Source organism: Pleurodeles waltl, chromosome 12 (assembly GCF_031143425.1).
Source record: "Pleurodeles waltl isolate 20211129_DDA chromosome 12, aPleWal1.hap1.20221129, whole genome shotgun sequence".
Taxonomy (NCBI): Eukaryota; Metazoa; Chordata; class Amphibia; order Caudata; family Salamandridae; genus Pleurodeles; species Pleurodeles waltl.
Window position 1 is genome coordinate 271,283,582 of NC_090451.1, and position 13,650 is coordinate 271,297,231.

At 45.3% G+C, this 13,650-nt stretch overlaps 1 protein-coding gene across 1 annotated transcript in view; it reads right to left on the reverse strand.

Annotated features, from left to right (window-relative positions):
- The window catches only part of MBTPS1 (membrane bound transcription factor peptidase, site 1), a 353,237-nt gene that overhangs the window by 246,790 nt on the left and 92,797 nt on the right, over positions 1-13,650 (reverse strand). Inside the window, exon 4 of the mRNA XM_069215792.1 lies at positions 790-993. Within this exon, the coding sequence (XP_069071893.1) occupies positions 790-993 (204 nt within the window). The remainder of the gene's footprint in view (positions 1-789; positions 994-13,650) is intronic.

Here is a 13,650-nt window from a genome sequence, read left to right on the forward strand (position 1 = left end):
CAGTATCACAACTAAAAACTGCAACGCAAATGAAGCCTCGTGTGGCACCAACTCATGCACTTTGCCAGAAAGCCGGATGCATTGTTTGAAAAAGGAGAAATTAAGTAGGAGGCCAACTTTTGTGTTGGTATATGCATGTGTAAGATAAGAAAACATTTTCCAAAGCAAGTGTAGACAGATTTACTTAAAACAACAGAACCGTGTGTGTATTTCTAGGAATTCAGATTAGACTGAAAAGATTGAAGAGAAACTAGATTCCTGAGCTTCACAATGGTAATGACCAATTATTTCTTTCCAACAGCAAGAGCTGTGGCAAATTCCTTTGAGGAACAGCAAGACAATGCACCTCAGACTGGGTTAATTTTCATAAAACAGCTCGACTCACCAGTATGTTTTTAGGGAAAATTCCATGCAAAACGTGGTAGGGTGAGAAGGATTAAGACCGTCAAAAAATAAAGCACAAGCAACACCATCAATGAATGCTCAGCAGTGAATTCACTCTCGAAGGAAGGAAGCTAACTAGGTCCAAGATTAACCACAGGACATCTGAAGTAGAAGCATTAGGCGAGAACAATTATGTGAATTTCACTCCTACACCACCATGGACACTACTCATTCAGCAGCTAAGAAACAAAACTGGCGGTGGTCAGAGACATAGATAATGGATCTATTAACAACCCAATGAGGCAACACACTATAAAAGAGACCACACCCATCTCCTCACTACACCGATTTTCCACATAAAATGAGCAGACAAACTCTGCAGCAGTCAGAACAACATTCACATACCTGTGTATCCCATTTGCCAGAGGACATCCGCTTGTAGTGTTTGAGCCACCTGTCGTGGTATTGCTCGCAGTAAGCGTCGACTTGAATGTCTGCCAGTTGCATGCCAAAACCCAAGGCCAATGGAGAGGCTTGCCCTTCTGAGGGGACGGGATGATTGCCATTTCTGGGACCACTTGGTTTCGTTGCAGGGAATGGATGGTTCAGCTAGGGAAGAAAAGACACAAATGACATTACATGTGAGGCAATAACAATTAATCTAAACTAAACCAAGCTCATATGGAGTGTATCAAAGGCTTCTATTGAAACCTAATTAATCAAGCCTTGCACTGTTCTAAAAAAAAAAAAAAAAAAAGGGTCACTTTAACTGTTGCAAGTAACGAATAAAGGAAGACAAATTGATTTGTTTACCCTTAAAATCGTTTATTAACAGAATAGTGATCTTAGGCCAAACCCACTTGTAAGAAGAGCAACAAAAAATCTTAAGATTGGGAATAATCTATATTGTGGAAGCTAAAACTTCAAATAAAATGTAATAAATCCATCATATGGAGAAACGCTATTCTGAGAAATGATGCAGCAGTGCAGAGAAAAGCTTTACCACCAAACAATTTCTAACAACCATTATGGATAATGGAGCTGGGTTCAATGTTCTACCGCAACAGTTTTCGAAGTGGAAGTCCAAACGAATACTTGCAACCCAAATTATCGTATAGCTTCTTTCAATTTTAGATTCTTCATTCTTACTGCTCTCTGAGACTTCAATTTTGCCAGCTGCAGCTCTCCACATTTGCGAAGATTAGGACAGATGTTCTAAATGTCTCCCCTCAAAGTAGACGACACATTGATCCCTTTCTATAGGCTACATACACCCTTTGAGTTAAGAAAACTCATTGGATTTTATGACTTCCAAATCAAATTATGTTTATATAATTCAATTCACTGCTTCAGATTCTTACTGCTACTGAAATCAGCAGCCCAGACAAGAAGAAATTAATTAAAATCGATTTGCTTCAGTTGAGCAAGAACAAGGAAAGGGCAAGGGCACTTGATAAATCACCTAAGGGAAAGGAAATTCATCCAAACTTCTCATAGAGCACATTTCATTTCCTCTATAAATGGAACTAAAGGAAAAATGCCCAGAAACTTTGAAACTGCCAGTCCTTGAAAATTCGTCGATCCGTTCACTGCAGGTGTGAGGGCTGCAGAAATGCAAATGTTTACCCATTGTACAACAACTACGGCAACAACAACCCATTGACAATGTTTAATAAGTTCAAAAAATCTTGTCAAGTTAAAAACACAGCTTCAAAAATGTAAACTTGGGCTAAACGCCTTACAGCATATTGCACAGAGCAGACACGCTTAATTCAGCAAAAATGTGCAAAGTATTTAGCAGTAACAAAACAATTAAAAATGCAAAACACAACACAAGGAAAACCTAACAACCAATTTCTAAAAATTAAGAAAACAATAAGAAAACAACAACCTTATTAAAATCTAATAAGGGAAGCCAGCGATATGAATTCCTAAACTTTTTAGGTTAAAAAATGGCAATAAATAGCATAGCATCTGAGTGTTGTAGACCAGAACTTACACATAAGAGGAGGCCAATCATGACAAATCTGAGGCTGGTTAAGCCTAGAATAAAGGCTTAGTCAAAGAAGATATCTTCTGACTTGGTAGTTTTCCAGCAGGGCAAGGCTGTATCCAATTAAGACAACTTAAAGTCTGATACCCTTTGGCTGAGGTCCCGCTCAGTCTTTGCTCTGAGCAAAAAAGTACACGTGTGATTGCCACTAGACATCTTGCGGTCTTGATCGGAGTCTGGTCCAGTTTGCACTTTTGAGCGCCCTCCTGAAGTCAATCACTCTCTTCTCAGTATACTGGATCTCACAATGGCCTTATTAAACTAATACAGTTCTATATCTTTTACAGAGCATACCAAACCCCTTAAAAGATTAACTATTTCTTCCCTGGGGCAGTCTCCAAGTGTCCTTGAAACCACCTGTCTGTCCCATGTTGGCATGTAACAAATGTTCTGGACGTGCCCCTCCTTACAGCGCTTCTGGACATCTGTTGCAGACCACTTACATCAGGTATTAGGACGCAGTGATCTTCACAGCTTGGAGACCTGGGCCCTTGGCCTTTCCTGCACCTTAAAACATATAAGACCATAGCCCTCATTACGACCTTGGTGGGCGGCTTCCGCCAATGCGGCCACACCCCCGCCACGGCCATTTGGAGATCCCCGCTGATCTCGGCCGCAACACAGGAGCCGGCTCTAAATGGAGCCGGCGTTGTGGTGCGGCCGTGCGACGGGTGCAGTTGCGGCTGTGCGACGGGTGCAGTTGCACCCATCGCGCTTTTCACTGTCTGCTATGCAGACCATGACAAGCTGCCCGGGGCCCTATTAGGGCAGTGCAGGGGCCCTCAGGGGCCCTGCGACTTCCCGTACCGCCAGCCTTTTCCAGGCGGTTCAAACCGCCAGGAGCTGGCGGTAGGGGGACTCGTAATCCCCTGGGCAGCGCTGCTAGCAGCGCTGCCCTGGTGGATTACTACCGCCGGGGCCATTGTGGCGGAAAACCGCCGGCCCAGGCGTTGCGACCGCGGCGCTTCCGCCGCGGTCGTAATGACCTGAGAACCACCGCCAGCCTGTTGGCGGTGCTTCCGTCATCACAGCCCTGGCGGTCTTGTACCACCAGTTTTGTAATGACCCCCCCATGTTCTTTTTCCTAGATTTAGCTGTTCTACTGGTGCTGCACCCCAATACATATCTTTGAGAAGCCTCCCTTCCGAGAGTCCAACCCTGCAACATAAGCCTTACGCTTCTCCCCTTAGCGATTATTAGGACAAATGCAGCAAATCACCTTCTGAGCTTGCCCTCTTTCTCTAGAAGCTCCGAACGGAGCTAGGGTATAGTGTCCATGCTTTTCACTGTATGTTGTGATTACCCTATTTGTTATTCTGTGCCTGACTATACTTTCACTGTCTCACTAAAATTGATGTCTGGGATTGTTGGTTTCTGGTTACTATTTATTCCACTGTGGATTACTGCTGTATAACTCTTTTGGTTATCAAAGGACAATTCCTGGAACAAAGTGATGCACAATTTAAGAGGCCCTACGGTATTTATAGTTGAGGACACTACAGAAGTATACCTGCTTACTGCAACATTGCTAAATACCCAAGTATACCCCACTTGTCCTGTCGACAGTCATTCCACACACATACCTCTTGTAAAAATATACTGACCTCCAGCTACATGTGCTGTCTGTGTTGTTCACAATTTGAATGGAAAATGCTCAATAATAAATATTTTGAAAGAAATAAAAAAGGGCCATTATGAAAAGGACAAGTCAGTATTTTATAAGACTCTCATTTGCACATTCTATCTTTAGTGGTCTAGTATCTGCAGCAGTGAAAGGGGCTGGGCTACTCAAGGGCCTGAAACTGTATGTCTTGGGCTGAATGTCATTGATCGCATATTGATGGCATTGTGAACTATGTCATCCCATCTTCCTTTTGTTCATTACTGCTCAGTGAATTCACATCTGGAGGTCAATAGAATGGGCTATAAATGTGTTTTGCTCCCTCTTGCATGTTTTTAGACTGGGATATACTAAAGGTGTAACATCACCCCTAGTCGAAGGTAGCTTTCGTCACTTCACCAGGCTATGGGGAGACTACTGGTGTGAGAACATGAACCATGTGTAGGGCCTTTTTCCAACCACCTATGGGCCAAGATTACTGGCTCTTTCGTATAATCCAAAAGGTCCCTCTATATATATGTGAGAGAGACAGAGACAAAGAACAAAGTCATGGGAGTGGTGGGGGAGTGGGAGGTGTTTTTGTGGTGTTTGGGGAGGAGTATGTTGTGAAGAATGTCTGAGGTGGGGAGGAGAGTGCATGCGTGGTGGGGAGAGTGTATTTGTGGCATATGGAGCAAGGCTGTCAATCAATCAATCAAACGGATTTGTAAAGCACAACTAATCACCCATGAGGGTATACAGGCACTTGCAGATCTTAGCAGCTAATTCAAATAGCCAGGTCTTGAGGGCTCCATGGAATTCCAGGGGAGGTGATGGTCCGGAGATGCATGGGGAGACTGTTCCAGGATTTTGCTGCTATGTGGGAGAAAGCACGTCCTTCACTTTGGTGGATGCGCGGAGTGTGAGCAAGCAATAGAGAGGCATAGCGTAGTCTTAATGGTTGGTGAAACTACAGGCGATGGTTGATCTTTGGTTGTGTAAAGCTTTGTGTGCGTGGGTCAGTAGCTGCAATATGCACCTCTTCTGCACAGGGTGCCAGTGGAGTTGCCTGAGGTGTGGTGTGATATGAGATCGCCGGGGAAGTTTGACGATGAGTCTGGCTGCGATGTTCTGCATGGTCCGAAGTGTTAGTAGGAGTTGCAAGGAGATTCCTTTGTAGAGGGCATTGGTGTAGTCAAGTCGACTGGTGATGAGGGCCTGTGTCACGGTTCATCTCGAATGCTGGGGTAGCCTCTTGATGATTCTTACGTAGCATGCGCAGAGTTAAGAAGCTTGCCGGGGAGACAATGTTAATCTGTGACTCAATGGTAAGTTTTTGGTCATTGATGATTTCGAGGTTTCTGGCATGTTCGGAGGGAATGGGTTGGCTCCTAGTTCTGAAGGTCACTAAGAGTCGTTACCAAAGAGTCTTGTCAAAGATCAGAACTTCAGTCTTGTCTGTGTTTAGCTAAAGGCAGTTCTCTTTCACCCAGTCAGCAACACTTGTCATGCATCTGTGAAAGTTGGTTTTGGTGGTGGGTAAGGGGTCATTGGTGAGCGAGGGGATGAGTTGGGTGTTGTCTGCATAGGAGATTATGATGAGGCCGTGGGATCTGACTATGTTGGCTTCCAGGGTGATGTATGTGTTAAAAAGCGTGGGGCTGAGGGATGATCCTTGGGGACCCTGCAGATGAGGTTTTTCAGTTCAGAGGTGAATCATCTGGGTTCTTTCAGTGAGGAAAGAGGCAATTTGTCGGAGTGCGTCCCCCTGGATGCCGATGTGGTGAAGTCAACCGTGAGGTGGAGGAGATCAGGTTAACCGTTTCTGCTCGGTCGAGGGGGGTAAGGATTTCGTCCGTGGTTGGGATCAGGGCGGTCTTGGTAATGTGATTGCTGCGGAAGCCAGATTGAGAGGCTTCGAGTAGCTGGTTCTGCTCTAGGTAGGTCATGAGTTGCTTGTTGATGGTTTTTCCCAGTACCTTAGGTGGGAAGGAGGGCAGGGAGATTGGCCTGTAGTTTTTGAATACAGTGGGGTCTGCAGTGGATTTTTTGAGTAGTGGTTTGACTTGTCGGAGGGGTCTTTGCTGGAATGCCACTTCCTCTCCAGCTGGTTGTTGTCTCGTTTAGCTATTCTGAGTTCAGGGGTGTACCAGCTAACCTTTTTTGCAGGATTTTCTCTGGATGCTGCTTTTGACGAGGTCTGTGCTGTCAGCGCAGTTGGTGAACCAGGCGTTGAAGGTATTTACTCCTTGTTCGAAGCTGGTGGCGGGGCTAGAGGTGTTGAGGGTGTCAGTCCAGTTGGTCTCTGAAACTTTGCACCATGCCCGGTGGGGTTGGAAAATTTGTGGTGGTGAGGAGAGTGCATTTGTGGCACAGGTAGCGAGGATGTGGGGTTAGGAAATGTGTGGTGGTGGGGGAAAGCATGTAGTGATGGGTCAAGTGTGTGAATTTGTGTGGTGATAGGGGAAGTGTGTATAATGGGGTAATAGAGGGAGGTGTGTGGTGGTGGTGGTAAGAGAGACGTCCATTTGTGGTGGGGATGTATGTGTTTGTATTTGGTTGTGGGAGTATGGTGGGGAAGTGCTTGGTTGTGGTGTATGGGAATTGTGTGCAGAGGGATGAAGTGTTTGTGGATGTAGGATGGTGATATGATGGTGGTGAGGACAAGTATGTGTTCTGTGGAAGGCTGTGTGGTGTACAACGGAGTGTGTGCTGGTGGGTGAAGAGTGTGGTGATGCGGAGGACTTCTCCAACTGTTCTATTACTCCACAGTGCAAAGAAAGACACATATATTCTAAATTACAGCTCAAGTCAGACATTGAGCTTTAATGAGTGCTATATATTTGCTACAAATCTTAAACTATCACTTTTCCTACCATAAACTTAACTAATTGGCCTCTTTAATCTAAGGAAGCCAAGTCTCTTTAGCAATTTTGATGTCTTCATAAGTATTAAAGGCCGGAGCAGTTCACCAAAGGATTACCCATTAACGGCTGATTACCCCAGATCTTAGAGAAAAGAATACACAGCACAGCCTCTAAAGATCAGGTGCCTCACAGTCACACTGTAATCCACCCCCATCATGGTGTTTCAGATGGATCTCAAGACAATGTTATTGAATTTGGTGGCTTGATGCAATTTATATACTTTGGTAATGTTTTAGACCCTTAAACAAGTTGAGCAGCCCTCTGTTTCGCATGAGATAGGCCTGGGATAGGCAGCAAGTGACAGTAAGAATGTAAAGACAGGCAGTCAACTGAAATCATGAAGGTTACACTGTGAAAGGCAGGGTGCTGTAACTTTAACTTCTGGTTGGATTCAACAAACTACTTTGGAATAGACTTATGACTGAGAACCACATATTATTTTGAAGGTGACACGAAGATATGATGAAGAGATGTTACCCATAAAGAATCAATTAAATGACCAGATTAAAAAAAAGTTTGGAGGGTAGAATGTAAATGTCCAGTGCAACCAAGTGCAAGTGAAAAGTTATGCATTTTGAAAGCAGAATACCTGGTTGGAAATATACAAGGAATGCCACTCTAGAGTCTCCCAACAAGGATACTGATCTTGGAGTTATGATACTTTGAAGTTTAAAAGAGGCTAAATATTCTAAGAAACTTGGGAAGGGGAATGTTGCACAATACATCAGTAAAGTGACACATAATGCATACTGGCTACTATCTTTTGCAAATTAAGCGAGAACAAAAAGAACCTCTGTGAACTCGAACAGATCCCCTAGAGAAGAGCAATGTTAAACACTGGAGACGAGAAAGAATCAATAGTGCACTTAATATCAAACACTTGACAGTTATACAAACTTCCTGGCTCTGTTAATCAGTGACTTCTATTACAGCCATCAGCAGATAAGTAGAAAAGCAGAATAATAAAGTCATCAGTTAACTGGCGCCATATGCTATAAGCAATATCATCTCTAGGGATGGTAACTGATAAGGACAATAGGTGTATTTTATTCCACTGATAATTATTTCTGAGGTGAGTAGTTTATACAAAATTATTAACTGGTTACAAAATATATCACACAGTAAGGACAAAATGATTTATAGAACTAACAGAAATGTGTTGAAAGGTTCCTCAACATAACTGCTAAATTGTCTCGACAAACTTACCTATAGCATTGCGGACAGTTAAGCTGTCAGGTCGTTTTTCTACATTTCTATGTACAACCCTTACAACAGCATTGGATTAGAAAATGTAGCTCAACTGGGTGGGATCAAGCTCTGCCACCACCTCCACCCCATCCGACATTTAAGGGTGTATTCTGCAAAGTCCAGACCATTAATGGACTGCACCTAAATGTGTTGAGGCACAAACGTTATATTCCACTTTTAGTTTGGACTGTTACCAATGAACACTATAAGCATTTTACCACACCCCTGCAAGGCTTTCTTTGATGCTGTGGAACAATATTCCACGTTGGTACTCATTTCCACAGGTGCTGCAGGGCCACCAGTAGCTTTGAACGTAAACAAAGGAATAACCAAGTTACTCTCTTGGGAACTTGACTCTTCAAAAAGGTAGCAAATATGTTCAGCCAATTCTTGATATAGTAGATGGGACGGGGTAGAATCTCACATACTGCAATAAACTCAATGTCCAGCCACTGGTGTACCTTAAATGAACTATGAGAGTTTAAAAATAGTGTGATTAATTGTTTGATTCCATGTTGTAAATAAGGACACGTGTTCCATAATACATCAATGCAGAAATATCTAAACCAAATGATTGTAGAGGAAGAAAAACTACAGATGCTAGCAATATGTGTCTGACATAAAGATGCAAGTGCTTTTATAGCTTTTACCCGCAATATTTTGCATGAGGTAAGCCCTATAACCAAGGTTACACTACAAGCCTACTCTCAGGTAAACTTCGGGACTCTTCAACTTTTCTTGTTGGCTTGCTAACAAAGTCTTAGTCAATGGGACGGAGGTGCTGGACAAAAACAACAAACACAAAGTGGTTACCTAGCTATGGAATTTCTACACTTCGCCTTCAATGGTCTCTGGCTGCAAGCTGAAAACTGGACAGTCTCCGGTGCTACTGTCACAAACCGATGCAGTAACAATATTACAGTGGCTGGGGTGCACATAAGAGAGGGTCCCCTACTTGCTCCATTGACTTGGCTAGTTCAACCTAGGAACCTAAGTTTATAGTTAAAGAACAGCTAAACTTAAACAAAAAAAAAAAAAATGATTGCCTGAAGTGTAAAAGGCTTGAGAGATTGTGCAATCTGGTCTGAAATAAGTGAGGCCAACTCCAGGTAATGAAACTAGACCTCACACTGGAAAGAGTGGGGGTGTGGGGGAGATCATGAACTTAAGGACCCTTTGGAATTGGGAAGGGTCCGATTTGTGTACCTTCATGATATGAAGTGGAGGCTGAACAGGTTCAGTAAAGCAAATCCAGTAATGCAACCCTGTTCCACGACCAAGTTGATCAGATGTCTATTCTTTATCTTGATCTTGCTTCCAGGCTAGCTGCTTCATGAGCAATCACAAGCCCTCACCACCAGTGGTTTTGGTTCCTTAGTAGTCTCCCTCACAGATCAACTGGATTCTGCCCACTTCATTCTTCTCATGACAATGCAGCTCCTGATCTCCCAAGGTGCAGCAGTAAGGTAGTCCAAGAATCCAAGTTATGCCCCAGCCTGAGAGAGGACAGGAAGCAGGAGAAATTTGGTTCCTGGCAATGCATCTTTGCAGAACTGGTGTGAAAGATCTCCTTAATGAGAAGCTGCGGTACAAATACTAAGCTCAAAAGAGAAACATTTATTTAACTTTTGTAGTCAGGCAAAAAGCCATAGCCAATGTGTGGATTTTATAAGGTTCTAGGAGCAGAAAGTTGACATTCAGAACCGTTTGGCATGGTCAAGCCAGCAAATAAAGAAACTGAAGTTTAAGTTTGGCAAGAGTAATCTACACAGAAACATTGAGAAGGGATAGCTACCCTCCATACCCATCAGTCAGGTGAAAATAGTTTCAGGGAGGGGACCACCACTGAGACATACAGGAAAGCATCATGCATACGGTGTCCCAAATGAGTTAGCCCTTACAAACACAAAATACGAAGTCAGTCTTTCTTTGTTTCTTTCTTTCCTTTTTTTTTTTTTTCTCTCTCTCTCTCTCTCTCTCTCTCTCTCTCTCTCTCTCTCTCTCTCTCTCTCTCTGAAAGTCGATGTTTTTCAGGTCAACTGACTTCAATAGTATTAGTTAACCCCTGATTTTTATTGTGATTATGTGCTACAAAAGTGTTCTTTCCTTCAAAGTGCCTTGCATTGGCACTCCTTAAAGCCAATTTCCCCATACTCCTCATATGTCCTGTAGAAAAGGAGGGGGGTGTACTAATGAGCTTTTTGCAGCATGAGCCTCATTGATTTGTAGGGCCAAAAACACAGGTGCAGCAAAGCCATGACTGCGAGGAAACCACATGCCCGTTACCACATGCCTGTTACCAAATACTCAGTCCTAATTTCTGTCCACATTAAAATAAACAGGACCCTGCAGACAGAGGGGTTGATGAATGGGCCATGTGGACAAATGGTGGACAAAGGACTACCAGGATAAAAGTTACCACATTGTGTAACGGGTATCTTCTGCAACATTAACCCCTTCCCATCCTCCATACCTGTGGGACAAATTAGAAAGAAGCCTAAATTAAGTGGGGAAGAAGAGGTAGAAAGAAGAACACTTAGGCCCTCATTACAACCCGGGTGGTAAATGCCACCTACCGCAGTGCTGACGGTCGCCAACATACCGTGAGCGTGGTGGTAATCTGCCAAGGGTATTATGACCCACACAGAGAAATCCGCCACTATACAGACACCCACACAAGTCCGCCACACCAAAGGTCCGTGATAAACTGGCGATAGCAAAACCCACACCGCTACGCCAACAGGAATACACCCACAGTATTACGGCCCACGAATCACCGCAGCAGTCTTTCAACCGCGGTAAACCATTGGCGGTACACACCGCCGACCCCAAAATACACACACACTTACAAAACTACACCACACTGGACAATTCAAAATACACACACCTGACACACATACACACACCACACCCACACACCCAAACCAATATAAAACACACACCCACACTACCCACGACCACGCCTGGATCGGGATGACCAACCTGGCCCATCAGGGACCTCTGGACAGACGGTTCCCCTGCCACAGTCCCAACCCACCACAGAGCCCCACCCCATCAGGAAACACCACCACAGCACCCACCCAGCGAGCCCATGCCACTGTCCCCAGGACACGTCAATCAGCAGTGTGTCCACCACTGCAGGAACCCCAAGCAACCCCACATACACAGGACGATCAGGGACCTGGGGTCAGTGGCAGTGGGCACACGGTTCAGGGGACAGAGGCACAGGACAACAGGGAAGCTGGGAGGACTGCTGTGCGACAGGGGGAGGACAGGCCCAGGGAACCCACTCTCCATGATGCACTCTCAAACATCCTGGGAGCATACCACTATTCCCAGGAGACCATGGGCCAGATACTGGCCAAGTTGCAGGAGACCCAGCGGCTGCAGGAGGGGCAGTATCTGGGGATCAGGGATGCCCTCACAAAAATCTACACCATCCTGGTCACCATTGCAGGTGTGCTGGTTGACATGGGCAAGATCAAGAGGGAGGCAGTGGCACAACAAAGGGAGCCTGACACTATCCAAACCGAGGAATAGCCTTCCACCTCCGCCGGCGCTAGTGGGCAGGAGGCCCCGCCACAGGACCAACAGTCCACGAGCACCCCACCCTCTCCAGAAGGAGAACCACCCCGCAAACGGTCCCTGCGATCCAGGCAGGAGACAGAGAACATTGCCAAGACCCCCGCCAGTAAATAGGACTCTCCTGATAGTCACCCTTCTGTCCCACTCTGTTACCCTGTCCACCTTGAACTGCCATTGCTCCCCTTCCTATGCCCCCTTGAACAATGCACATGTGATCCCAAGAGACTGGACTCTACCATGGACTTTCCTCCACCATCTCCCCAGCTCCTTGCACATACCCCTATACTTATTAGCACATCAATAAACATCCTTGAAACAAATACCAATCTGGAGTCAGTCTAATGATTCACAAATGTATTGGTACAACATTATCAACTCATTGCAATGTATATGTACAGTGAAATATGCTACAGGATAAGCTTTGCTGGCCAGCAGTACATATAGCAGGAGCCAGAATGGGGCACAGATACCTGAAAGTAGAGAATCCAAAGGGAACAGTCAGTGGCCATAGACATAGGGTAAGAGGCTGCCTTGTACAATGTCCAACAGGTTACTGAAATGTTAAGTGGAGTTACAGTCTCTTACCTGTGTGTCACTGGAAGTACTGCTGTATTATGTTTGTTCTGTTGTCCACATCTTATTTCTCTGCCTCCTCTTCGCCACTGTCCACAGGCTCCACCGCTGCCACAAGACCAACTCCAGGCACATCCTCCTGCAGAAAAGCCACCTGGCGTCTCACGGTCAGGTTGTGCAACGTACAGCATGCCAAGATGATCTGGCACACCTTCTTGGGTGAGTAGTACAGGGAACCACCTGTCAGATGGAGGCACCTGAACCTGGCCTTCAGGAGGCCGAAGGTCCTTTCTATAATCCTCCTTGTACGCCCATGTGCCTCATTGTAACGTTCCTCTGCCCTTGTCCTGGCATTCCTCACTGGGGTCAGTAGCCATGAGAGGTTGGGGTAACCAGAGTCACCTGTAAATATAGGGCGACAACTGCTAGACACAAAATAACCCTTAGGGGCAATCCCATACCCAGACATCAACATATACTCAGTGGGGACCTTTGGCTCACCTATTAGCCACCCCCAGTGCCTCTGGAGTTGGCCCATCACATTGGGGATGCTGCTATTCCTCAATATAAAGGCGTCATGCACAGAGCCAGGATATTTGGCATTCACATGGGAGATGTACTGGTCTGCCAAACACATCATCTGCACATTCATCGAGTGATAGCTTTTTCTATTCCTGTAAACCTGTTCATTTCTCCTGGGGGTGGGAGGGGGGAGGGGGGGGGGAGTAAAATGCTACATGTGTGCCATCAATGATATTGGGGATATGTCCCAGGGCATAAAAGTCAGCTTTCACTGTGGTCAAATCCTCCACCTGGGGGAACACGATGTAGCTGTGCATGTGTTTCAGCAGGGCAGACAACACTCTGGTCAACACGCTGGAGCACACTGGCTGAGACATCCCCGAAGCCATGCCCACTGTTATATGGAAAGAACCACTTGCCAGGAAATGGAGCACTGACAGGACCTGCACTAGAAGGGGGATTCCTGTGGGCTGGCGGATAGCTGACATCAGGTCTGGCTCCAATTGGGCACACACTTCTAGGATTGTGGCACGATCAAGTCTGTATGTGATGATAATGTGTCTGTCCTCCATTGTCGCTAGGTCCACCAGGGGTCTGTACACCGGAGGATGCCGCCATCTCATATTCTGCCTCAGCGGCTGAAGCCTATGGAAGAGAACGGTGAGCAGAGGTTCATATTTAAACATTGATTGCACTAATGTAGATTAATTTACTTTACAGAAGCAGTATGTGAACTTGAGAGTCAGTTGATGTGCCAA